At 36.4% G+C, this 27,469-nt stretch overlaps 1 protein-coding gene across 1 annotated transcript; it reads left to right on the top strand.

Moving 5' to 3' along the window:
• Positions 1 to 19,680, top strand: AFP (alpha fetoprotein; the record flags this gene model as incomplete). The annotated part of the gene is made up of 14 exons (XM_079920147.1): positions 1 to 85; positions 570 to 621; positions 1,566 to 1,698; positions 3,657 to 3,868; positions 4,961 to 5,093; positions 6,243 to 6,340; positions 9,633 to 9,762; positions 11,614 to 11,831; positions 13,418 to 13,550; positions 14,087 to 14,184; positions 14,766 to 14,904; positions 16,515 to 16,738; positions 17,866 to 17,998; positions 19,528 to 19,680. The coding sequence occupies 14 exons, from the start codon at positions 1 to 3 to the stop codon at positions 19,570 to 19,572; spliced, it is 1,833 nt and encodes a 610-aa protein (XP_079776273.1). The 3' UTR covers positions 19,573 to 19,680.
• Positions 19,681 to 27,469: the final 7,789 nt, after the last annotated feature.

Here is a 27,469-nt window from a genome sequence, read left to right on the forward strand (position 1 = left end):
ATGAAGTGGGAGGTATCAATTTTTTTAATTTTTCTACTAAATTTTACTGAATCCAGAACAATGCAAAAAAATGCATATGGAATAGGTAAGATATTTTGTGCTTTTCTTTTGTCTTTTTCCTATATGAAAATTCTTAAATTTGCTTTTATTCATTTGCCTTGATTTATTTATCATACTTACTGTTCGACACAGAGGAAAAATATTTAATTGGTGAATATCATTAAATGAATGATAAACTTGTATATTTATAAGAGTACAAGAGTTTTACAAAATCATGGCAGTGCTTAAAGTTACCTGTGAACGGTTCAATGGTTCCAAGAAATTGGAAGATATAAAATCTGAATTTTAGTGTTAAGTCTATTATAAATCATTCTCATTAACTTTATTCCTTAGTTTCTTAGTTTTCTCAAGTACAAAATTAAGATGCTTGGATACATGATTCCTAATGTCCTCTCAGTTCTAAAGTTGTATAGTTTTAACTTAGACACAAACATTTACATCTAACAACGATTACTTTCCTGATTGCAGTTGAACATATCATTTCTCATGAAGTTTATCTTGCTTTCCAGCTTCCATATTGGATTCTTCCCCATGCTCTGCAGAGATGAATGTAGTTGACCTGTAAGTTTTGCTTGTATAAATGCACTTTAAATATGCAAAGCAATGAAAATTTTAGTTAGGTAATTGAATAAAGTTGGATAGCCCTATGAGGTTTTAAAAGTGTGAAAGCAAACTAGACAATGCTAAGAAAAGTTATTTATGTTGAATATCAAATTGATATCGAAGAAGTTGGACTGTTACTCCATGCCTTAGATGTTAACCCCAAACTCTAGATTCCTTGTAAAGAGATGGGATAAACAAAATCAGATTTTAGAAACTGAAGAATAATGTCTGATTGATGGCAACTATGTATGAATTCAGGAATTTTTCTCATCAATATCAAAAGGATGACATTACCATGTTCTCTATTCTGAATACTATTTAATCCTAGTAGCAAGTAGTTGGAGGTAAAATGTTCTATTTTTGGTTATTTGTAGAAGGTATGTTGTTCTCTTGAATGATATCTTTCTGTCCCACACTTCTGAAGTTTCTAATAAGGAATTTAAAGTCGTGTGTTACAGATACTGGTTGCACACAGAAACCTGCAGAAGCATTGCTTTGGGTCAATCCATGATCAGACCTTGATCACGCTGGTAGTAGACACAGGTAGAGGTCTAATGACCAATTCTTTGCTTAAAAAAAACAAAAAACAAAAAACTACAAAGGATATAATTACCTTCAATTATGGAGACATTGCAGTGGGTGGATGACCACAAAAGTAGGAACCACTCTTAGGGGAAATCCACTTATTTTCATTGTTAACAGATATATGTATATTTATGGGGGAAGGGGACAAGAAGACAGACATTTCTTCCTGGATGGCTAAAATTTCACATACTTTTTTAGCAAAAGTCATCCCCTAAACAGGTCACAACATAACAGACAATAAAAACAAACAAAAACTAACCTTGAGAAAAAGATTGATATGTCTGTTCCTTAAGCATTCATATGTATTTTTGTTTCAGAGCTACCATATTTTTTGCCCAGTTTGTTCAAGAGGCCACTTACAAGGAAGTAAGTCAAATGGTGAAAGATGTATTGACTGTAATAGAGAAATCCACTGGCAGTGAGCAGCCTGCAGGGTGTTTAGAAAACCAGGTGAGTGAATAATAATAATTTTTTTTAAAAAGCACTGTGATATTTGACCAAAACTCAGCATGCAGAAGAGAAGATGCAGGGACTGCAAAAGAAATAAATACATTTAAATATCTCAAGACCTGTTTTATGAAAGGAGGTTTAGGTTAATTCTGATTTGCTGGAGAGAGCAGAGGAGAAAACAATGGGTGTCTATTGTAAAGAGACAATATAAGCATGGTGACTAAGAGCTAAGGTTCTGAAATCAGAGTATCTGGGTGACCATGGGCGTATTACGTAACTTCATTGAGCTTTAGTTTCCTTATATATAAAGTGACGAATAATAATAGCTTCCATTTCTGGGTTGTCATGGAGATTGATATGATAATGGTAGCAGGGGTTAATTTTTATTAAGCACACAATGTGACAGGCATTATTCTCAGGAGTGTTACATATCCATTGATAATCAAAATACTTTGTGACATGGAGCATAGCATTGATGAATCAGAATCAATGTCCAGTGAGCCAAGAGACCCTGGCTGGGGCTCATTGGTAGAATATCAGCTTTGCTTGCAAATATTAATTTATTAAATCTTTATCATAATCCTAGGAGATAGATGCTAATATTCCAGTTGGAGAAGATGAGACACAGAGAGGTTAAACAACTTTCTTAAGGGAGTCCAGAACCAGGATTTAAATTATGTCATCTGGCTCCAGAATTAACACCCTTAGTGACTTCATTATACTATACACTAGTGAATGTGAGGTGCATAGCATAGATTAGGGTTGACAGATTTAACAAACAAACGACAACAAAATATGAAGCCCTCTTAAATTTGAATTTCAGATAAACAGTGACTACTTTTTTTATTATAGGATATCCTAATGTAACAGATTAATAAATAACAGTTATTAGTGTTTATTATTATCTCAATATAGAAAAGAATTAAGAACTTTAAAATGATTAGAGCTACCAGTTCTGGGACAAAATGCCCAGAGAATCCTCTGTCATGATGGAGCTCGTGAAGTAGCCAAAAAATGATGTATCTGCAATATTGCAAAGGAGACGCCCTTTTAAAGATATAAAGTACTTTACAACTCTGAAATTGATGACTTAAATAAAAATCCCTTATAGGCATCTCTATTTTTAGCTTGACATGTGAAATAAGCAAAATATATTTTATATTGCAACTTTACATCCAATGAGACATCCAAGGTGATGTTACAGATTAGTGATTTACCATTGTAAACTTAAAGGCATGATTTTTTAGGTGGATTGGGAACTGGAAGTCTTAGTTAAGATTTCCAGGATTCTCTAAATATTAGCAGTTATAAAAGCTAAATTAAAAGTTTCCTAAGATGAATGAAACACACGTATTCCTCAGAGGCATTCATCAGACTAGTGGTGTCATCACCTGATTTTGGTAAAGCTAAGGCAAACAAGAAAGATTTTAAGCATTTACAATGTACATTTTAAAACTCTCTCTTTTTTTTTGATCTTAGTTCCCCAACCAGGGATTGAACCCAGGCCACAGCAGTGAAAACTCCAAGTCCTAACAACTGGACTGCCAGGGAATTCCCTAAAACATTTTAGCTAAATCTATAATTAGACCCATTAAAAGTATTTGAAGCTATTTTTATTCAGTTTCAATATATTTTGATTTCTATGTGAAAATAATATCCAATTTTATATTAGTGTCTCATAATAAGAATGCCAGATGGAGCATCTATGTCCTCCTTTTAAGAGAAAATAATTTTGTCTAATAGGCATGTGTATTATTTAAGGTTGAAAACTAAATTCCGTTTTCCAAACACATAAAAGAAAGCTATCCCATCAGGCTGAAACTAAATATATTGGAATTTGTAGGGGGAATTATTTTCCTAATCTACCGTTCTGACTTTAAATATTAGAAAACTTTTCATGTGTTTTACAGCATTTTTAGGTAAAGTTAGTTGTCTTTCATTAAAAATAAATCTTATAGGTATCTGCCTTTCTGGAAGAAATTTGCCATGAAAAGGAAATTCCTGGAAAGTATGGGCTTTCAGACTGCTGCAGCCAAAGTGGAGAGGAAAGACATGACTGTTTCCTAGCACACAAAAAGGCCGTTCCAGCATCCATCCCACCTTTCCAAGTTCCAGAACCTGTCACAAGTTGTAAAGCATATGAAGAAGACAGGGAGCTATTTATGAACCGGTAAGGATCCGATTTTAAAGGTAGATAAGACCCCAGAAAGAGTGCAGTACCGAGCAGAGTCTACAAATTCTGCAATTTGTGGCAGTATTCTAAAACATGGAGAAATAATGTTTGGTGTGGCATCTGCTGAGCTCCTGACCTACGAGATTAGGTGAGAAACATTAAGTGTAACTTTGTCTCCACAGCACGTAGATAGATGGGTATAGACCACACAGGAGACCCACCAGTTTTTCCTTTAGTCTCTTAGATACACCTTGTTTTTTCTCTCTAATTTTAGCTTGCCCAAGAATATATCAGTGTGGCACAAAATGACTCCTTCTAGAGCCAAATATTTGGTGTTTTGTGTTCACCAAATTGCCTGAAAATAGAAAATGTTAGCGATCCAGGAATGTTTAAGGTACATAAGCATGTCTAACATTTATTGAGCATTTAGGATGTTTTAGGAACATGTGTGCCTGGCACGTATGAGCATATTAATGCTCACAAACAGCCTATCATCTCCTTGTCGTCTTTCTCTTCATTCCCTTTCTTCTTCCTACTTTGCAGATGAAGAAATTGAAGCTTAGATGGCTAAGACAATTGGATGAGGGCAGACCACTAGTACATTCCCAAGCTGGGATTTGAACCCAGGTTCTCTGTTGGGGAAGCCTGTGTTTAACTCTTAATCACTTCTACCTTCCACGTTGCTGCCTAATCCAGAGAAATATAGAGGTTGCCCTTAGAACATCTCTGCTATGTTGACTGCCAGGGTGGATAATCTCGTTCTGCACTGATGAGAAAAAAGACTCCACCTTTCTCTTTTACTTAGTGGAGGTCTGGCCTTGTTGACCTCCGAAACATATCCGTGTAGGCTTATTGAAAAGGATACTTTCATAAGAATCATAGTCAGTGTTTTTGCCTAGTTTACTCTTATAATCTCATAATAGATTTTTCCTTTTCTTGGAGGATCTTTAGTGAGGAAAATTTTGACAGCAAGTGGAAAAAAATATGACTATTTTCTGAATCTTTAAACAATTCCAGAGTCCAGTTCCAAGCAGTAGCAGTCCTATTTTAATGTGTTTGTAAATCTTACTGATCCTTTTCATTTCACAGATACGTCTATGAGATAGCAAGAAGGCACCCCTTCCTATATGCACCTACAATTCTTTCTTTGGCTGCTCAATATGACAAAGTAATTCCACCTTGCTGCAAAGCCGAAAATGCAGTTGAATGCTTCCAAACAAAGGTGTTGTATTTGTGTGGCTATCTGAACTAATAACTTCAATCTGGCTATGACTTACTAAAACCAAACAAAGTTAAAAATGGAAATATGCTTTGTGGGCAGAGTATCATTTTCAGAATAGAGCATATTTCAGCACTCTGTTATTCTTTGGGTAAAAACCCTGGGTTTGCTCTTTTTTTATTCATTCCTTTATCCATTCATTCAGCCAACAATCATTTTATTATTAAGGAAATGAGTTTGGTGCGATAAAGACAGAGGTAGAGGTGATAACATAAATGAAAGAGAACAGAGTAAGAGGTGAAGGAAGCAAGTGAAAGAAGATGGGGCAGAAGGAAAAAGAGCAGAAGAGAAAAAAGGTGAACGAGAAGTATGATAAGTGCTTTATATTTATTATTTCTTTTAAACCTTAGAACAAATTTGAGGTGTAAGTGTTATTGTCATTTAACAAACAAGGAAACTTAGATTTAGAGATGCAAATAGTTTTCTTAGGTTTTGGAGAGCTAGGACAACATCCACGATGAATTACTTGCTGCCTGAAGTCCTATAACAAAATTCCTAAGAACTGTGACTATTCCCAGAATGTCAGGCTGTGATGCAATCTTACGTTTTGTTACTGAGAAGACATTTAAGAAATTATCAGGCTTCGATTTGTTCAAAATTACAGTTGTTTATTCATTATCTCAAGTATGAAAGTTACAAGTGTTTCTGTTTCAAGATTTTTTTTTTTTTTTTTTTTTTTTTTTTTTTTGCGGTACGCGGGCCTCTCACTGTTGTGGCCTCTCCCGTTGCGGAGCACAGGCTCCGGACGCGCAAGCTCAGCGGCCATGGCTCACGGGCCTAGCCGCTCCGCGGCATGTGGGATCTTCCCAGACCGGGGCACGAACCCATGTCCCCTGCATCGGCAGGTGGACTCTCAACCACTGCGCCACCAGGGAAGCCCTCAAGATATTTTTAATAATTCTACCTGGCATAGATGTATATAAACCCATCTAAAAGAAAGAATGAATAAAGTTCTGCAAAGATATATTGCATTTATAAGTTTTAGCAAAAATTTTTAGAGTTTCATGTTTTAGTTGTATCTGTTGTTTTTCTAATTATTAGAGCCTATAAGGGAAAATACATCCTTTCTTGACACCTCATTTTTCTATCTAGGCAGCATCAATTACAAAAGAATTAAGAGAAAGCAGCTTGTTAAATCAACATATCTGTGCAGTAATGAGAAAGTTTGGACCCCGAACCTTCCGAGCCATGTAAGTTTAAGCTCTATCTAGGGAAGAAGGTGAGATCTGCAAAACTCCCATTTTGCAGTTTGAGTCCATTTTTCACATTGTTACTGTTGTAGAGAATGAAGTCTCCTTTGATGACAGCTAATGTGATTAGAATCATGAAATCCTAGGATTGGGAGGAACAGATCAGTCTGCTGTTTAACACTTATTAAAGTCTACATGAGATAACACTTGAGAAGACTTTGGAGATTTATGCTTTTTACCTATTCTTCTAGATACTCAAGTTCTGGACTGCAATCAATTTACACCTCATAATTATACTACACTTTTTTTTTTTAGAGAAGTATTACCGTTTATTATTTTTTATGCATTAGTTCATTGAGATATATGCTTTTTGATGTATGTTATAGTCTAAAAGAAGTGCTCAAAAATTCCAGTTGTTTCTCTTTTCATTTGTGCTTGTTTGTATGCTTTATATCTGTAAGAGATTTTAAGGTTCTTGTGGTAACAGGTTTGCTTTCTTCCCAGTACCCGACACAATGGTTTTGATCTATGATCTCCAGATGTTATTAAACTGTTTTTTTTTTTAAGTTGATGGAATGATCTTAAGCAGATATACCACATTTTCCTAGATTCTCTACAAGGTAGATTAGCCTTCTCTAAGTATCATTTAAAATTTCTGGCTTAACAAGAAATTCTTTACATTAACTCTGCTTCCTAATCTTCCTATAAAAGTCCATTGTGTCAATTGTTGCTTTTTATGAAAATATTCACTTGAGGCAATAATATTAGAATCCATTGTCCAGAGGAAAACAAAATAGTCATTTCTGAAGAACTGGCATGTATTTTCCTAACTGATGAAAGCATGTAACTCACTGAAGCCTGTTTTCTTGTCCCAGCTGCTAAAACGCTCAGAGGCAAATTTGGAGTTTTTCAGCTGACTGCATTAACTCTTACACTTAGCATATTTGCCTTTTCTCTTTTCCCTTGATTCTATCTATCTATCTATCTATCTAATCTATCATCTTTCTATCTTTCATCTCTCTAATTTATCCCTATCTCATCTATCTATCTTTGTTGTTAGGATGAGAGGAATATTAAAAAAAAAGCCCAAACAATTGAATCAGGTAGTTCAACCTCTTCATTTTTACACAGGAGTAACCCGAGGTCCAGACAGATTAAAACAGTTTACCCAAGACCACACTACTGGTCATCAGAACAAAGTTTTTCTAGATCCTTTTCATGATTTTTCTTTCTTTTTTTTTTTTTCATTTTATTTTATTTATTTATTTTTATACAGCTGGTGATCCTTGTCATCATTTATTTACATTACACCTACTTGTCTGCTATGTCAGTGATCTCTAATTGTCTGTGTCCTGACAACTGAGAATTTGAGGTCAAGTATAGGAATCAGAATTACCAGTGGTTTAGAGCCCCACTAGCCAGTATGGCAGCCACTAGCCACACGAAGCTCCTGAGCATTTGAAATGTGGCTAGTGCAAATGAGGAACTGTGTTCTAAGTGTAAAACCTGATTTCAAAGACTTAGTATGAAAAAGAAAATGTACAATATCTCATTAATAGGTTTGAATGTTATAAACAAGGACCTGCTGTATAACACAGGAAACTATATTCAGTACCTTGTAATAACCTATAATGGAAAAGAATCTGAAAAAGAATATATATATTCAGATATATATATATATATATATATATATATATAACTGAATCACTTTGCTGCACACCTGAAACTAACACAACACTGTAAATTAACTATACTTCAATAAAAAATGGTTAAAAAAAAGTTTTAATGTTGATTACATATTGAAATGATATTATTTTTGATATATTGGGTTAAAAAACATATTATTAAAGTAAATTTAACCTGTTCCTTTTTACATTTTAATATGGTTACTAGGAAATTTTAAATTACATAACTGTAATTAAAGTACTCTTCAACTTTTATGCTGAGACATTTCTAGCCTAGAAAAACATCTGACCTGCTAATTGAAGAATATTAAGTGCATGCATTTAAAGTTTATTTATTTGTTTGCTTGTTAAATGACACATTTAAAAATATTGTACATAGTGAAGACAGATTAAAGTTTTTAGTCGTGGATTTAGTTCCAAGACTGACTGATTCTTCTTGGAAGAGGTCAGATTATGCTTTAATCACCCTCCAACTCTATTAGAAACTTAAAGATTGATTCTTGATTTGCTTTAGTTAAATTTACCTTAGTAATACAATGTAAGTTAAGATTTTATTATAATGACATTATTTATCATTTGCTATCCATAAGTAGTTAAATTTAAATGTCTCAATTTAAAAAGAAAATCCATCTTTATCAGTAGCAGCAAAAATACCAGTTGCTCTAGGCCACAGTGGTCTCACCAAGACATCTCTTAAAATTTATATGAACTATGCAGAAGAAATAAGAATTTTTGTTTCTTACCTCCTTTTTGGGTCACACTACATGTCTTGGCATGATGACACATTTGAGTGCTTAGTCTGCTCCACTTTCCTGTCCCGTTGATATGCACATATGCATCCTTCCCTATATTCTAAGAAGTAATTTTTTCTCCCAAATAAAAGAATGATTATCATTCTCATAGAATTTTCCATTTCTTAATTGTTTATCCTTTTTAATTTTTTCCCACCCTCTCACAGCAATGATCCCCAATACTCAGCATCATGGTTGAACAGCAAAAAGATAGATATCATTAAAATTCACAGGAAAGGTTTTAGGAAAAGATAAATCACTTCTAAACCTTTTGTAGGGCCAGATCACAGTTTATAGAGCCACTGCCTTGAAAGACTGGGCTAGAATTAACAAGACATAACACTTTTCCTTTTCTTTTTAAACGAGAACATATTGGTCTTTTATCCTTGGAGCTGTAACTATACTAATACTCTATAAATGTTATTTAAGTTTTTTTAACATCTTTATTGTGGAGTATAATTGCTTTACAATGTTGTGTTAGCTTCTGCTGTATAACAAAATGAATCAGCTATACATATACATATATCCCCATATTTCCTCCCTCTTGCGTTTCCCTCCCACTCTCCCTATCCCACCCCTCTAGGTGGTCACAAAGCACAGAACTGATCTCCCTGTGCTATGCGGCTGCTTCCCACTAGCTATCTATTTTACATTTGGTAGTGTATATATGTCCATGCCACTCTCTCACTTCGTCCCAGCTTACCCTTCCCCCTCCCACGTCCACAAGTCCATTCCCTGTGTCTGCGTCTTTATTCCTGTCGTTATTTAATTTTGATAGATAACCAAGATTGATTCTAATTCTTTTTTTCCCCTTAGAACTGTTACTAAACTGAGTCAAAAGTTTCCCAAAGCTAATTTTACTGAAATTCAGAGACTGGTCGTGGATGTGGCCCACGTACACGAGGAATGCTGCAAAGGAAATGTGCTGGAGTGTCTGCAGGATGGGGTGAAGAGTCTTGCCTCCTATAAAAGAGATATTCCCACTCCCTTTTCTTTCTTTTGCTCTCATTCTAAATGGGAGAAGGGTGTCTGCCATGAGTTGGTCATAGAATGTGGAAACTAGCTGACTGAGTGAAGTTACAGACTTCTTAACAGTAAAACTTGAATCTCTTTTGTTGACTCTGCTTTTCACTTAAGGGATGCGCCCCTCTTCCTAGACCAGTGCCCATTCATTCTTACTTCTAAAGGAGATGGTAACCTCTCTGGAGGTCTCCACACTGAATTTTTTGGGGAAAACTCTATTTTTAATGTATTTGTTTTTTCACCCATTTGTGCTTTCATTTGATAAATATATATTGAATACTTTCTATGTGCTAGCCACTGTGGGGCATACCTGTTAGGAAGGCACAAGCTGGTTTTAAGAAATGTATAGTTTGATAAGAGAGATAAGACATGTGACCTCATTGGGGTTAGATACTGTCATTGGTTTACTGTTATTTCCATAGGCCATCAGCACCATGCCCGGCACATGGAAGGCACTCTATATCATATACATAGAGCTATTACACGAATACAACAAAATAACAAAAGAAACATAAAAAATAACACAAGATATTGTTCTATACGGTAAAAAGCTAGCCATCATGGAGAGGTGTGAATAAGGGCTCTAGGGGAATTAAAAACCAAAACCAAATACCCCCAAAACAGAATCCTCAAGCATGCCATAGTCAGTTGCGATTTAAGCAGTGTGGCATTGGTCTATTTCAGGCCACCCTAGGCTTCCTAGATGTTGGAGGCCTGTCTATCCCCAAATTATTCCCTCTCTGGTTCCCTGTGATACACCTTCTTCTTCAAGGAGGCTTAGAATCATTGCTCCTAGATATTTCGGTGGCTTGAAACCAGGGCTGGAATATGGTTTCCTAGATATTTCGGTGGCTTGAAACCAGGGCTGGAATATGGTTCCAGAAGGTTGAAAGTGAGGATAGAATGCTCCTTTCAGCCAGTCCACGGCACTTTGGCTGAGATACACTTGAAAACCAGCAAGAAGCCAAGGCTGTAGGGGAGACCTGAGGGTGAGTCTTTGGGCCCAGGCAGAGAATCTTGTTGTCAGTAGTTGGGGCTGCCTCCAAGACAAATTTTCCTATATCGTTTATTTTTCCTTTTAGAAGCATTTACCTTCATATTAGGAATGGTAATAAGAATGATTTTATTTTTCTTTGATGTGAGTTGTATCAGTTTCAGTTGACTATTTTACTAATTCGTATACTCATTTTTTAAAGTTTAGTTTTTTCAATTTTTGGACTTCAAACCACCCTTTTCCATTAAAGTGAAAAAAAAATTAAAAGTATGGTATCTAAGTTGGATTTTAATGGCTGAATAATGGGTTCTAATTGTTTCTGGTGAGAATGCACAGAATTTTCAGTCCTTTGACAGTTACGTGTAAGCTCGGCTTTCTGGCCACTTACGTGCATTTCATTATCTATAGACTGCCCTCTGGAGGTCATAATCGGTTACTGCAGGGTTATATAAACAAATGTTTACTACCAAATTTCAGTACTAATAGAAAGATATGCATCAACGTGCATGTCATTTCGTTTGAGGAGTACATTTGTCTTTTGTTTTTAAAAGCTTGCTATTAGAATAAAATAGTAGATTTTAGCTGACAACTATGAAAAGAAGAATTGAACAAACAAGGCTAGGTGGAAAGGAGTGAGGAAAGGTAGAGTAGGGAGAAAGCACTAAAATGGGAGACAAGGTAAATGTCTTCTTCCTTCCTTCTTTCCTTCCTAGGACTGGCCACGAGGTCCTGAATTAAAGAATAAATGTTTAAAACTTAGACTTTATTGTTCTATTACAGGAAAAAATTATGTCCTACATATGTTCTCAGCAAGATATTCTGTCAAGCAAAATAGCAGAATGCTGCAAATTACCCACCGCACTTGAACTTGGTCATTGCATAATTCATGCAGAAAATGATGACAAACCTGAAGGCTTATCTCCAACTCTAAATAGGTTTTTAGGAGAGACAGATTTCAACCAACTTTCTTCAAGGGAAAAAGATCTCTACATGGCAAGGTAACACACTCTGTACATGTCTGTTCACACAAGTAAAAATTATGATGTGACTGACAGCTTTGTGTTGTTGAAATGGTTTCTGAACTCAGTATATGAGGATAATGTTAGAATGTTCTAAGCCAAAATATAGTTAGGAGGAAATAACTAGGAAATAAGGAATAGGGTCTATCTTATACTGATGAGACTTTCACCACTGCTGTTATTAACTGGCTTGCTTATGAGGATGCATTTTGTTTTGTATCAGTTTCTCTGGCATCAGAGGCATTGTCATCCCTGTATGAATTACTCATGTAAAGACCACCATTGGACTTCCGAATAGGATATGGATATTTTTGTAATAAGAAGGGCTCATAATTAAGAATGTGCTTTTTCACTGTGCATATTTTAAAAACTTTTTCCCCCAAATATAACTTAATAGATAATGGTAGATAGAAGGGCTTTCATTGTAGCAGCTTATTTGCTATTTATTGAATACATGTTTTATTTTTTTAAGGAAGTGAAAACACATTTAGAGACATTTGCAGTATGGTAGTTATAACTGACAAGACATGTTCTCATTCTATTTGCCTTTAAGGGGAGCAAGCAGTTCACACATTTTCCTTTATTGTACAGTGTGTATCAGTGGACACTATTAGAGGAGGGATTTGTGCAGCTCTTAGGACACTATACTTAGTGATCTCCAAAGGTCCTTCTAAATCTGAGTCTGCTTTTAATGTAGTAATGAAAAGAATGGTGCAATTTTCTTTTTAATATTCCTGGAGGATATTACTCTATTGTTGATTAAAATTAGACATGCACACATTGTTTGCACCGCTAAATTAAATTATGCAAACAAGAACAAAATCCAGATTTCAGAAACCCGTACTGACATTATTGGAGGAAGAACTAATATGACCTATTTCTACAACCTAGGAATACAATTAGTAAATTCAAGAATTCTCTTTAAATTTACCCATTCATACATTCTGAAGCTAATTGTTTATTTAATAGAAGCAGTTCTTCAATTGGAAAGGTTCTTTGCAGTAGAAATTTTCTCAGCCGAGAATGATCTTCCCCCAGACACTTTGTGTGTCTTCCTTCACCCAGGTTTTTCTCCTGAAAGAGCTACTCAAAGAGACTTTTCTTGACCACACACTCTAAATTGTCACCCCTTTCCTTCTTGTCTACCTTGTTTTATTTCTCTTCATTGATTTATCACTACCTAAGATTGGATGACTTATTTCTTATTGGTTTCTGTCTCCCTATAATGCCTGCTTTTGAGAGGTCAGACATTTTATCTTATACATTATTGAATCCATACTGCTTAAAGAAATTGTTTGCACAGACTTGGCAGTGGAAAAATATTTGTTGTATGGATAGATTTCACGTCCATTATTGAAAGTGAATAGTGCAAAAGAAAACAAAATACCGTTTTAGAACAATTTGAGGGATTATAATTTTTATTAATAGCTTTGCCATGCGTATAGTTGAAATAATATTTGATTTCTAGGTTTATTTATTTGCATTTTAACTTCTGCATGCCATATAACACAGGAATAATTTTTCTCTTAATTCCCATAACATGATTTTTTTCACCCATATTTCAGATTTACTTATGAATATTCAAGAAGACATACTAAGCTTGCTGTCCCAATAATTCTAAGAGTTGCTAGAGGATATCAGGAGTTATTGGAGAAATGTTCACAGTCTGGAAACCCTCCTGAATGCCAGGATAAAGGGGTAAAATGCTCTAGCTTTTTAAGGAAAATCTGGAAAACTAGATGGATATCATGCATTAAAAGTGCTGTTTGTTTGAAAGCATCTAATTACTAATGAGCAGTTAGTTATATCTACTAACTAGCTATCTAGCTGTTAAGTAGTGATTAACTAGTAGTCAACAGCTATTGGCTTATTTTAGAAATAAGAATGTTTTAACCAAAAGTTCTTTGATGCACAGAATAAAAATAATATTCATTTTTGAATAGCTCCACTCCAGAAAGGCAAGAATCTTGTACAGAAAGAATTGTAACTTTTTACCCAAAGTTTGAGTTCTGCCATCAAATAACTTGGTGATTCACAAAGTTTTAAACTTATTCTCCCTAAAGTTCATTTGCCTTAATTCTCGCAATTCATCTTTAATATTAAAAAACCCTCTAAAAGTGGTTTCTCTAAGATTGGTATCAAAATAGAATAAATTATTACTGGCCAATTTTTACATACAAAGTTATGTGTGAAGAAAGAGAAAAAAATGTGTGTAATAACGCTTGTATTTTCAGGAAGAAGAGTTAGAGAAATATATCCAGGAGAGCCAAGCGCTGGCAAAGCGAAGCTGCAGCCTCTTCCAGAAATTAGGAGAATATTACTTACAAAATGCGTATGCTTTTTTAAACAGTATTTTGAGTGATTTAAGATCATTAACTAGTGAGGGAAAGACCCATCTAAATTAATCACCCATGGCTACCCTAATTCCAGCCCCTATGTTGGACTGGAGGTCTTGTAATCTGATCACCCAATTTCCAGTTCCAGAAGGTGGCCTTCCCCAGTTCTCTCTCTTTAGGAGCAACAGATGGCCTGTGAATCCTGATCTGTGGTACTGGCTTTGGGTTCCCCAAACCGTGCAGATTTTTGCAGTAAAGATACCCATTGTATCATAGCCTGTCGTAGTTAAAGCACCAAAAGATCAAAGTGCATATGGAGGAAACTTCTGAGGTTGGGAATAGGAGTCAGCCTGCTGCCCAGCGTTTATTTTCCCGTTGTGCTCTGTTGGTGTAAGAAGAGGGTAGGGAATGCTTATCAGAGTAAATGCACCTCCAGCGTCGGTCCAGGTACCATGTGGGTGAAACAAATGAGCTAATTTCATGTCCCCTGATGCCAAAAGAGGGTCTCTGAGAAGGAATGAGAGTCCAGAGACTCCTGAAGGACTCAGCAAGATTTGGTGAAAAATACTTCTTTCAGGTTTCTTGTTGCTTACACCAAGAAGGCCCCTCAGCTGACCTCAGCTGAGCTGATGACCTTGACCAGGAAAATGGCGACCACGGGAGCCACTTGTTGCCATCTCAGTGAGGACAAACAATTGGCCTGTGGTGAGGGATCGGTGAGTGTTTTGTTTAGTCCCATCCTGTTTCTGCCCTGTTGGGCTTGAAATAGCTTTATAATTCCCATTTAGGGGAAATGGGAAAAACCAATGTGGAGATGGCTTTCCTGGACTTGTTGGATTAGTTGCAGTTGAAGGGGTGTAAGAACCGGCTCTGAATGGTTGGCATGTGGGCAACCTTCCTGTCCTTCTAGAATGGCTGGTAGAAGTGCAGTGAGTCTATTCAACAAACAAGCAGGCTTTATGTACAGGGGAGACAGAAAGACTGACACGTCACTCAGTTCATAATTTCACCAAATACCTACTTTAATGTTAAAACAGAAAAAGCTTCAACTTTGACAGATTAAAATATGCTATTTTGTTTTTAGCCATACCTATGTTTTTGTCTTTTATAGTTTAATTTTTTATGATGATATTAGGGACAATTTATTCCCCTTGACAGGGTGCAGCGTACAGAACAGGTAGGTCCCACGTTCTGAACAGTAAAATGACCTTCCAGTTGGTAATGCCAATAATCTTTACTTCTTAATGTCATACATACGATTACAGGTTGAATTTTTTTTTATTATTTTTTCCCTCGAAGTCACAATTGTGAATAAAATTGTGTATCGTTTTTTTTTTTTCACTTTTCCTCTTTTTGATGATGAGGAGTCATTTGCTAGTCAGTCTTCATGTCCTGGAATTTTTTGTCAAAGGTTAGAAGTGAAAAGAAACTTTCCTGCGATTAAGCATCATCTTTGTCATTTATTGAATCCCACATGTTGGGAGGATGCAGGGGCACAGGATGGTGTAATGGCTCAGGAGTATAGGTTCTGGCGGCCTCCTGCCTACATTCCCATCCCACTGTCACCACTTGTGAGTGAGTCTTGTCACTCTGGGAAAGCTAGTTATCTCACTAAGCTTGAGAATTTTCATCTGACATTTGAGAATAGAGTTAGGATGGCCGTCTTAAACGAGGTAATCCGTGTGACTCACTCAGTACTAGCCTGATAGATAGTATGCCCACAAAATATGTTGGCCTTTGTTACAAGTTATTGTTAGGTGTTTAAGAAATATCTCTGAAGTGTGGAAGGTAGGCCAATTCTACATTAGGAAAGCCGTAAGGACACACAGACTCACACACACACACATCTTATTTCTTTACAATTAGAACTACATATTAGCTGTATGTATGTACATATGTGAAAGGGTTAGGTTTGTGCTATTCTTACTTCAGAAAGTGATTCTCTGAATCCCAAAAATAAAATGGAAAGCTCAACTAAATATACATGGACAATGTAGGCCATGTATTGATTTCAGAGACTTTTCCCCTTCAGAAGTCTGTATGTAACTGAAAATGTGTTTTAAATCGCTGACACAAATAGCTGAAGTGGCTCTCTTCGACATCACTTGTGGAACATTGGTCACTAAATGCTGAAGTTTATCCCAAACAAATGGGTAAATAAGAATCTACAATATGACAGCACATGATCCCTACACAGACAGCAAATTTTCCTGTAAATTAATTATAAGTTACTGGACATTAAACACTGTTGCAACAATTTTCCTGAATCAATTCTATGGCTGATGCTCCCTCTCGTTGCTTTTTTCTTTCTCATTCTCCTAATTAGGCTGACCTTATCATTGGACTTTTATGTATCAGACATGAAGAGACTCCTGTAAACCCTGGGGTTGGCCAGTGCTGCACCTCTTCATACGCCAACAGGAGGCCATGTTTCAGCAGCTTGGTGGTGGATGAGACATACGTTTCTCCGCCATTCTCTGATGACAAGTTCATCTTCCATAAGGATCTGTGCCAAGCTCAGGGTGTAGCACTGCAAACAATGAAGCAACAGTAAGAAATGGGTATTTGCTAGCATGGAGAAGACTGACAACACTAAATAGTGGTGGAGATTTCTACTTCACACACCCAACGCCCTTGGGCTCACCAGGAGAAAATTATTACGCCAAAGCACTTAAAGTGACTTTCAGAATAGTCTTGTCTCAGAGTCTTCATAGCCTCTAGTCTGGAAAAATTCACTGGGGCAGATAATTTCCTGTTTGTAACAATAGTCTCCTTTTAAACTATTGTTGTGATGCATCTTGGGATCGAGGGAAAAGGGGCAATCTATTTCAGGTAATTAGGATATATCTTTGCAGTAAGTCTTGGGTACTTCCATTCCAAGCACTGAGTAAACACTTCTGAATTTTTTTCCATACTATTTACTCTTTGAAGAGAATAATCATAACATTTGATTCAACCATGCAATATGGGTGTTATGAAGTGGAATACACATTTCAGTTCATTGTGGGAGGCATTCTGTAATGATGATAGTAATGCAAGTCAATGTAACTCATGTTCTCCAAATTCCCATGCATTTTCATACTCCCATACTTTGTAAAAGGTCTTCCTTCATTTTGGAAAACTTGTTCATCCCTTTTTTCTCTGTCACAATCTGAGGCATGTTTCTAGGTACAGTAAGAATGCCGCCTGGCAAGCCTCCCCTATTCCCTGGGCCAACATTAATTCCAGCCTGAATGTATTACCAAATGAGTATTACATGCAATTAGGACAGACAGTGCTCAGGTTAGGGATGTGATAATGTGAATGACAAGGGTTTGGAAGTTGGAGCCTTTGAGTATGGATAAGACATGTTTTAGAAGGGAGAACTGGAAAGAATTTTTTAGGCAAATAAGAAAAAGACTACTTCACTACATATAAGTAAGGTGGAACTGTGAAATAGTGTTTCATCTATAACCTGCACAGTTCCAGACCAATGGAACATTTAGCATGTTTCTCGCCTCAGTCTTTCTAATAAAGTATTAGCCAAGATATATGTGGTGGGTCTGGTGATGGGTTAATGGAATGAGGGTTTAGGGTAAGGGTTGCCAGAGCTCTGAAAGTTCTCTCCTAGGAAGGCTTTAGAAAAAGACCATTGCATAGCAGACTTCTCTTTTATATTGTTTTGTTTTAAATCATAGGTTTCTCATTAACCTTGTGAAGCAAAAGCCACAAATCACAGAGGAACAACTTGAGGCCGTCATTGCAGATTTCTCTGGCCTCCTGGAAAGGTGCTGCCAAGGCCAAGGGCAGGAAGTCTGCTTTGAGGAAGAGGTATGTGCAGCTCATGTTTACACTCAGAATACTTGGTATGGAATTTTTTGTAACGAATAATGAAAAGAGTATTCCACTAATTGATAATTTTAAAATAATGCCAGAAATATTTAATTTAGAAATAGATTGAAGGACTTTATAATATTTAAAAATAATCACAGTTTTCTCACTAAATATTAGGAGAAGTGTAATTTTAGAGTGTATTATGAGGATTAGTAATTTTGATTTATTTTCTAGTGGAGAAAACTGTAAAGTGAATATATAATTAACTGCTGATAATTTAGACAGTTTCTGGCTTAAAATTTATCAATTGAGCTAAATGAATTAAAAGGATTTAATAGCAAATTAATTGTGCACATAGGATATTGGGGGAATATTTATAGGAAATATATTGAACTCAGGAGCAAGCCTTTGAATATTAACAGAGTAGTAATTAGGTATTATCTTAATATAATTATTTAGCAATTTTAGCTGGATTTGTAAATTGACTACATTTTGTAAGCCTCTAGCTTGTATTACTAAATATATTTGAATACAGCATCACTATATTTTAAAAATATATTCTATAATTCAGCCTTTTTGCCAATTTTATTTGACTAGCTCATGATGTAGAAGTTTAGATATTTTGTTATTTGATAATATTTAGAAATGTTGAGTTTTTCAATAGATAATGTAATTACATGGGTTTGAGTGTGTGTACTTATTAGTATGTGTCTGTTTTTGGTAGGAGGGGGTGGGACACAGATAATGAAATAAGATAAAACAAAACTGATAAAATAGACTTTATGTAAACCATTTCTGATAAATATGATACAAAAAGATTAATGTCCTCTGTTTTGAGAACACGTTCATTTACATGCAGAGAACATTAACAAATAGTAGCATAGCAGTATTTTCTCTGCAAACCTTTTAATTTCTGTGACTGATTTGTAGAGAAAGGGGAGAGATGGGATGAGGCTTTGTAAAAGTTGGGAGATTGGTATAGGAAAAACAATACCTCCTGTTGATAAGAGTGGAGTTGTTTTCCTTCTGCCTTCTATTGTCCTAGCTTGTTGACATCAGAGTTGTATATCTTTATTTTTAACTTGGTTAATCTATAAACCAATGCATTCACCCATAGGTAGTGGAGAGTTAACTGTGCAACTGGCACAGTGGTCTACTTTTTTATCTGATGATTTTTATTGACTGATTTATTTTATTTTTATTTATTTCTTTTTTTAATTGAAGTAGAGTGGGTGTACAATATTATATGTTACAGCTCTATAATATAGTGATTCACAAATTTTTAAAGATTATACTCCATTTATAGTTATTATAAAATATGGCCTGCATTCTCTGTTGTACAATATATCCTTGTAGCTTATTTTATACCTAATAGTTTGTACCTCTTGCTCCCTTACCTCTATATTACCCCTCCCCCCTTCCCTCTCCCCACTGGTAGCCACTAGTTTGTTCTCTATATCTGTGAGTCTGCTTCTTTTTTTTTTTATATATTCACTAGTTTGTTGATGATTCTTTTTAATTTGCAGGGTCCAGCACTGATTTCAAAAACTCGTGCTGCTTTGGGAGTTTAAATTACTTCAGGTAACAAAAAATTCAGATAAGGCTAACTATAATGTTGATTCTCCCCAAATATTGATCCATAGTTAAATACATCCTAAGAGCTAACATTAAATACTTTTCTTAAAAATAAATGCAATTCAGTAAAAAAAAAAAAAAACTTCTTTAAAAACCCTGGAACAAAATAATGCCCTCAATGTTATATTAGTGATTCAGCTAACTCAAAATTCTTTAAGGTTATTTCAAAGGCTTCAGAGAATGTCATTAGAAGGCCTTCCTATCAGTTTATCTGATATAGATCCAATATATGTATATATATAATATAAAATAATAAAACCAGTTACATCCTGCATCTATTAATTTAATTAGTACTTATATTTTTGTTCTTGTTACAGGGGGAAGAGAAAAGACCAAAAGTCTTTATTGTTTGGTGTGAACTTTTCCCTTTAATTCTAACTGATTTGTGCTTTTTGTGAATTAAAGAAACGATGAAGACTTTTATGTGAAATTTCCTTATCATAAAAATAAAGTATCTCCAAATGTTTCTTTTTTCCTAGCCTGCTTATTTATGAACACTTATAAATAATTTCTTCAAAGAGTTCTGTATACCATTGTCTGAAGCAGATTCTGGTCACAAAGTACTGAATATTGGTCATTGTAGGAGATTAAAGCCCCTCAAGGATGGATTTACGACCTTGAAGGCTATATGACGTGGTGAACTAAAAACATGTTCCCAAGTGAAGCACTTTTTGGTGCTTCTAGGGCACACTGTTCATTAAATGATCATTTAAGTATTCTAACACATAAGTTGGAGATGAGAAAAGAAATTATTGTTTTTATAGGATCCATCAAGAATGATATTACTCAAAATTTAACATCTACTTTTTTCTTAGTCTTGTTCATAAACCTTTTAAAACATAAATGTTAACTGTACTGTAGTTGTTTTGATTGAATATAATTAACATTTTCATCAATTATTATTATTTTTTGTTCTGCAAGTATTTATTGAGCATTCACTGTGTCCCAGGTCCTGTTCTGGGTGCAGTCACTGTCCTCTAGTTGCTCCAGTAAAGAAGGAAGAAACTAAGAGCAATGCAACAAGATTATGGCCATTATAGAGGCAACAACATGTTGAGAGAATCAAAGGGTGGGTGAGACCAATTGTGACTGGGGAAAGTCACATTGGCAGAGACAAACATTTAAGAAGCATCTTAGAAGATGAGTGGGCATTCATCCATTCAAGTAAAGGAGAAGGCAAACACATGAAAGAGGAAAACATGGCCTATGACAAATGATGATGAATGATTTTAGGGGAGTATAGAGTGGGGAAGAAGGCTATAGACATGGAAGATCAAGCAAGACGTTCAAGCTATATAGGATTGAGTGGATTCTCATGGGTTTTATTCCAAAGGGTTTGGATGATGTCTTATAGGTAACAGGGGACCAGAGTAATATCTAAGCAGAGTGATTAGCTTTTAAGGAGATAACTCATGAGATATGGAGGATGGGAAGTAGGGGCAGGGGAAAGAATAGAGAGGGACAAGGTCAGTAAGTGGTGACAAAAAGATCAGTCCACCAGTAGGGAGGCTGTTTATTGTATTAGCTTTGAACAGAAATCTAAAAATCACATTCATGCTTTGGCGTCTGCTGCAGGAGAAAACATTTGCTCAGAGCAATAAAATGGGCTTTCAGTTCTAACTCAGTTACTTTGTCCTTTATATTTTTCTTTCAATTTTGATGGAACATCTGTGGACTTTGCCTGATTGTGGTGTAATGCTAAGAAGTATTAACTGAGAGATCACAGTAAGATAAAGTAGAATTCAACATAAAGCATTTAACAGGAAAAATAATCTTTTACTGTTAAGAGGAGAGTTCAAGTAAGATAAAACTGTTTGGAAAATTTATGAGCCAAATGATATTTCATTGACATATATAAAGAAAAAATGATTGGAAACACTAGGACAAATTGACACAAATACAATAGTAAATTGGAGATTTTAGAACATTTCTACTTCTCAGAAAAAATAAGTTAAGCAAACAATAAATAAAAACTCAAGGTAGAAACTTCTCTATTCAAAGTTACCAGTGGCTTCTATGCTGCAAAATCCAGTAGTCAATTCTCAATGTTTAGTTTACCTGATTTCTCTCGGGAGAACTTGACACAATTGATCACTCCCTTTTCCTTGAAGTATTTTTCTACTTGGCTTCTGGATTTTCCTCCAACCTTATTGGCTGAATCTCCTCAATCTTCTTCACTGCATTTTCTGCAATTCTTTGACCACTAAATGTTGCAGTGTCCCAGAGCTGCTCTTCCTGAATCTAAACTTACCTCTAGGTGATCTCATATAGACTTGATGCAGTAATACCATCTAGATGTTGAAAACACGTATTTATATCTCCAGCCTGGATGTTTTTCCCTTTAATTTCCAGGCTCTCGGGTCAGCTTCCTCCCTGACGTCTCCATGTTGATAATGCAGAGACAATCCAAACTTAGCAAATTTTAAACTGAACTCCACCCCATCCCAAATTTGTGTCTCCCTCTGTCTTGTTCTTCCTTCTGCTTACTCAAGCCAGAAACCTTAGAGTCATCTATGGTTCCTCTCTTCCATATCACCCCTACTTTCAATCTATGAGCAAAACCTGTTGGCTCTACCTTCAGTGTACATCCAGAATTTGACTCTTTCCCAATACCACTAGTACAAGCCACAAGCATACAACATAGGGATTATTGCAATAGCTTAACTGGTCTCCTTACAGGTACCCTTGCCTCGCCCCCTGCTCTAGGCTCAACACAGTAATTGAGACACTCCTTTACATCTAAGTACATTATACTACTTTTTCCACATCTCACTCAGAGTAAAGTCTCTACACTGACTCTACATGATGATAGCTTTCCGCCCTTTTCTCTTTCTTCTTTTCCACTGGGTCTCTTTGCTTAGGCGCAGTGGCCTCCTTGATGTTCTTCAAGTTACCAATTAATTTCCTGCTCAGAGTTTTGCCTTTGCAATTCTTCTTGCTTGGAAATTGTGCCCTCAGATATATGTGGGGCTCACTCCATCACCTCCTCAGGCTTCTACTTGATATCACTTGCTAAATGAAAAGTCTTCCTTGACGGTCTTATTTTATTTTATTTTTTAAATTTATTTATTTATTTATGGCTGTGTTGGGTCTTTGTTTCTGTGCGAGGGCTTTCTCTAGTTGCGGCGAGCAGGGGCCACTCTTCATCGCGGTGCACGGGCCTCTCACTGTCGCGGCCTCTCTTGTTGCGGAGGGCAGGCTCCAGACGCGCAGGCTCAGTAGTTGTGGCTCACGGGCCCAGTTGCTCCGCGGCATGTGGGATCCTTCCAGACCCGGGCTCGAACCCGCGTCCCCTGCACCAGCAGGCAGACTTTCAACCACTGCGCCACCAGGGAAGCCCCGACTGTCCTATTTTAAATCGTACACCTATCCTTATCCCCCCACCAGTTATCACCATCTCTTATATAGTAGATTTTGTTTATTTTCTGTCTACCTCCACTACTGTAAAACTCATGAGGAGAGGGATTTTTTTTCTGTTTTGTTCACTTCTGTTATCCTCAACATAAGAACAGTGTCTGGAACGTAATAGGCATTATATGAATATTTGACGGATAAGTAAATGAATACACATGCCACAGGCTGTGTTTTATTATAAGCTGGTGGTCTAGAGGGGTTGTTAGCTTCATCTTCTAAAAGCCACACTGGGGAGAAGAAGCATGGGTCTGAGAAATTAACATCAAAAATGTAAGAAACCACTGAGGAGGTTCAAGACTTCAGGTTTGGGGTGTGTGTGTGTGTGTGTGTGTGTAATGAGTATGTGTTGGTGTCTTGTGGTCTTGTGGCTACTGTAACGAACTACTGCAAACTTGGTTGCTTAAAACAACAGTTTTCTCTCTCTTTCACAGTTCTGGAGGCCAGCTGTCTGAAATCTACCAGGGTATCGCTCCCCTTGGGGCTCTAGCAGAGTCTATTCCCTGCCTCTTCCAGTTTCTGGTGGCTGTCCCAGCATTCCTGGGCCTGGAGCTGCTTTACTCTGGTCTCTGCTTCCATATTCACATCATCTTCTCTCTGTGTGTCTGCATCTTCTCCTCCCTCTTCTCTGTCTCAAATCTCCCCCTGCCCTTCTCTTAAATCCATTTGTCATTGGATTAAGGGCCCGCCTGGATAATCCTCATCTCAAGATCCTTAATTACATCTGCAAAACCCAAAAAGCCTGGTGTCTACAGGATAGTATTAGGACAGGATTAAACTCCTGCTGCAGTAACAAACTGTTGAAAGCAGGTGAATATAGACCAGCCACTCTTGAAAATTACTCTTCCAACCTCTCCCTTGCCATGCCCTACTGCCCCCAGACTGGTAGATTACCATAGAAAGAATTTGTCTCCTCCCAATGATGCTACTTTCGAAGAGTTAAGGGAGAGTCCAGAGAATTGCTTGATGGTATAATATTAAATTGGTAATACATAATAGTAAGATATCTGGAAATCCCCAAGTGTTCATGAACTAAATAACACACTTCTAAAGAACTCATGAATCAAAGGAGAAATTAAAAGGACACTTAAAAAATATTTTAAATTGAATTAAAATGAAAACACAGCATATCAGAATTTGTGGGATACCGTTAAAACAGTACTTAAAGAAAATTTATAGCACCAAAGTCACTCTGTTTTATAATTTATAACACTCTGTTATCTTCACTTAACATAGATTAGAAAAGAAGGAAGTTCTCAAAACAATGAACTCAGCTTTCACCTTAAGGGGAAAAGAGCAAATTAAAACAAAGCAAGCTAAAGAAAGGAACTAATAGAAATTAATAAAATAGAAAAGAGAAAAAACATAGATAAAAGCCAATGAAACCAAATCCTGGTTCTTTGAGAAGATCAATACTATTGATAAACCTCTAGCTGGATTTTAGGGAAAGAAAGAGAAAAAAACAAATTATTAGTATCAGGAATGAGAGAGGTGACATCATCTCAGATATCAAAATGATAAGGGAATATTTTGAAAAATATTTTGCCAATAAATTTGACAACTTAGATGAAATGGGCAAATGCCTTGAAAGACACAAACTACCAAAGCTCATTCAAGAAAAAAATAGATAATCTGATGATTTCTATATCCATTAAATAAATGGAACATTTAGTTAAGATCATTACCATAAAGAAAACTCCAGAAAACTGGTGAATTCTACTAAATAAACATTTAAGGAAGAAATCATACTAACTCTACACAAATTCTTCCAAAAAATTGAAGAGAAGGGAATATTGTCCAGTTCATTCTGTGAGTCCAGCATTACCCTGATACCCTCTTTCTGCCATGTGAAGACACGACCAGAAATTGGCAGTCTGCAACCCAGAGGAGGGCTCTCACCAGAACCTGACCAGGCTGGCACCCTGATCTCAGACCCTTGGCCCCCAGAACTGTGAGCAATGAATTTCTGTTGTTGATAAGCTCCCCACTTAATGGCATTTTGTTATAACAGCCTGAACTGACTTAGACACTATTCCTTCTGTTCTGTTCTCCCTTTCTTCTATAGATAACAGCTTATCTCAATTCTTGGTTACCCATTCTCCCCTTTATTTTTAACAGCTAAGCAAATATATATATATATTTCTATTGCACCATTCTACCTATATTACACAAGGGGTTACATACTTACATATATTGTTCTATACCTTTTTACACTTAAAAATGCAATCTTGGTGATTAGTCCATATTATGCACAAGTTTTTCCCTCAATTTTTTTTAACAGCTTCACAGAATTTCTTTGTGTGATTATGTTATAGCTTATTAATTGGCCTTTTATTGACATTTGGATCATTTCTAATCCTTTGCTATTGCAAATAATGCCACAATGAATAACCTAGTGCTTTAATCATTTAGTAATATTGGTAGTGTATTTTTAGCATAGGTACCTATTAGAAATTTGTTGGCTCGAAAGACAAATACATAATTTTTTTAGATATTGCCAAATTCTCCTCAGTAGGTATTACAACACCATTTTGCATTCCCACCAGCAGTGGATGAGAGGACGTATTTCCCACAGTTTTATCCTCAAAGTATTATGTCAAACTTAGAGTTTTGCCAGTCAGATAGGTGAGGAATGGTGCTGTGGTGTTTTATAGATGTTTGTTTCTCCTGTTATGAGCATCTTTTTTAGGTTTAAGGCCCTTTTTTATGTTTTTTCTTTTTGTGTAATATCTGTTTATATCATTTTACTATTTTTCTATCAGATTGTCGGTTTTTTTTTTTTTTTTTTCGGTACGCGGGCCTCTCACTGTTGTGGCCTCTCCCGTTGCGGAGCACAGGCTCCAGACGCGCAGGCTCAGCGGCCATGGCTCACGGGCCCAGCCGCTCCGCGGCACATGGGATCCTCCCAGACCGGGACACAAACCTGTGTCCCCTGCATTGGCAGGCGGACTCCCAACCACAGCGCCACCAGGGAAGCCCTGTTGGTCTTTTTTTCCCCTTCAGATTTCCAGGAGCTCTTTGTATATTCTGGTATAGATTGCAGCTATCTTTTCTCATTTTTCCTCTGCATTTTTTCCTTTGCCTACAGTATTTTTCGATGTAGAGCCTTAAAATTTCTTTGTGTGTAGTTGAATTTATTACTACCTCTGAATTTTGCATCATAGGAAAAAGTTCCCCACTTCACTTGGGTTTCATCCAGTACATTTACCGTTTTTTCCCCCTTCTTACATTGGGACCTCTGATCTATTTGGAATTTTCCTTGTGCATGGATAGGCATTTGAATCTAATTTTAGATTTTTAGTTGTATGTGTCTTTCTCTTGATTGCCATTACCACACTGTTTTAGAATGTGTTTTATTATCTGGTAGTGCTGCTTTGCACAACCCCTCACCTCAGTAGTTTTTTTTTTCTCCTTAGGGTTTTCATGATTATTCTTCTTGGTCACATATACCTCAGTCAGCGCATAAATGCCCCAGCTTCCCAGTCTCTGGCAGGACAATTCTAGGAAATCATCTTCCACTTCTCAGATAGGATTACATCCAGTTGCCTACACTGTTACTCTTCTCATTAACACCTCCTTTATTAGTTTTTTCTCTTCTTGGTCTCACTTCCTCACTTGTGCCTCCTCAAACCACCTTCCAAATAAATTAGAAGTCTTTGCCTGGAGTTCTGCATTTGAGGAACCCAAATTAAGAAAGAATCATTTTTAGATTTTGACCTAGATGTAAAAGATACCAACCACGGAGTCCTGAGTATGCTATATAGGTGTGTGTGGTGGTACAGAAGGGGAGGGAGAAGTGGTGCCTTCTAATTTAACTGTTCAGAATGTTGCTTTGTAGCTTGTTCTCTGGATTATTGCCCTGTAGCCTATATCTGATCTTTAGACTTAGAGCTTCTCTGAAATGCCCTTGGGAAGCGTTGGTCTCATCTTCCATATTTTGAACTCAAGTTCCTTTTTTTTTTTTTAACATCTTTATTGGAGGGTCATTGCTTTACAATGGTGTGTTAGTCTCTGCTGTAGCACAAAGTGAATCAGCTATAAGTATACATATATCTCCATATCCCGTCCCTCTTGTGTCTCCCTCCCACCCTCCCTATCCCACCCCTCTAGGTGGTCACAAAGCACCGAGCTGATCTCCCTGTGCTATGCGGCTGCTTCCCACTTATTTATTTTCTCCGTCAGCTTGATCCCATCTGTGTTAGTTTCTAGGATTTTCTCAAGATTTTGAATGTTCTGCTGGCTGTCTCCCTCTTTTTTCCCCCAGTGTTCTTATGTATATGTATATGTCTGTATTCTTGAAGCAAAACTTCTTAGGCATATTTATGTGAGTAAGTTTCAAAGTTTATTACTCATTAATGAGGGATTAGCAGTTAGATAATTCCAGGCAAATTCAAAATGACAGGAAGAAAACTGGTTTAAATA

Source organism: Stenella coeruleoalba, assembly GCF_951394435.1.
Source record: "Stenella coeruleoalba genome assembly, chromosome: 4".
Classification (NCBI taxonomy): Eukaryota; Metazoa; Chordata; class Mammalia; order Artiodactyla; family Delphinidae; genus Stenella; species Stenella coeruleoalba.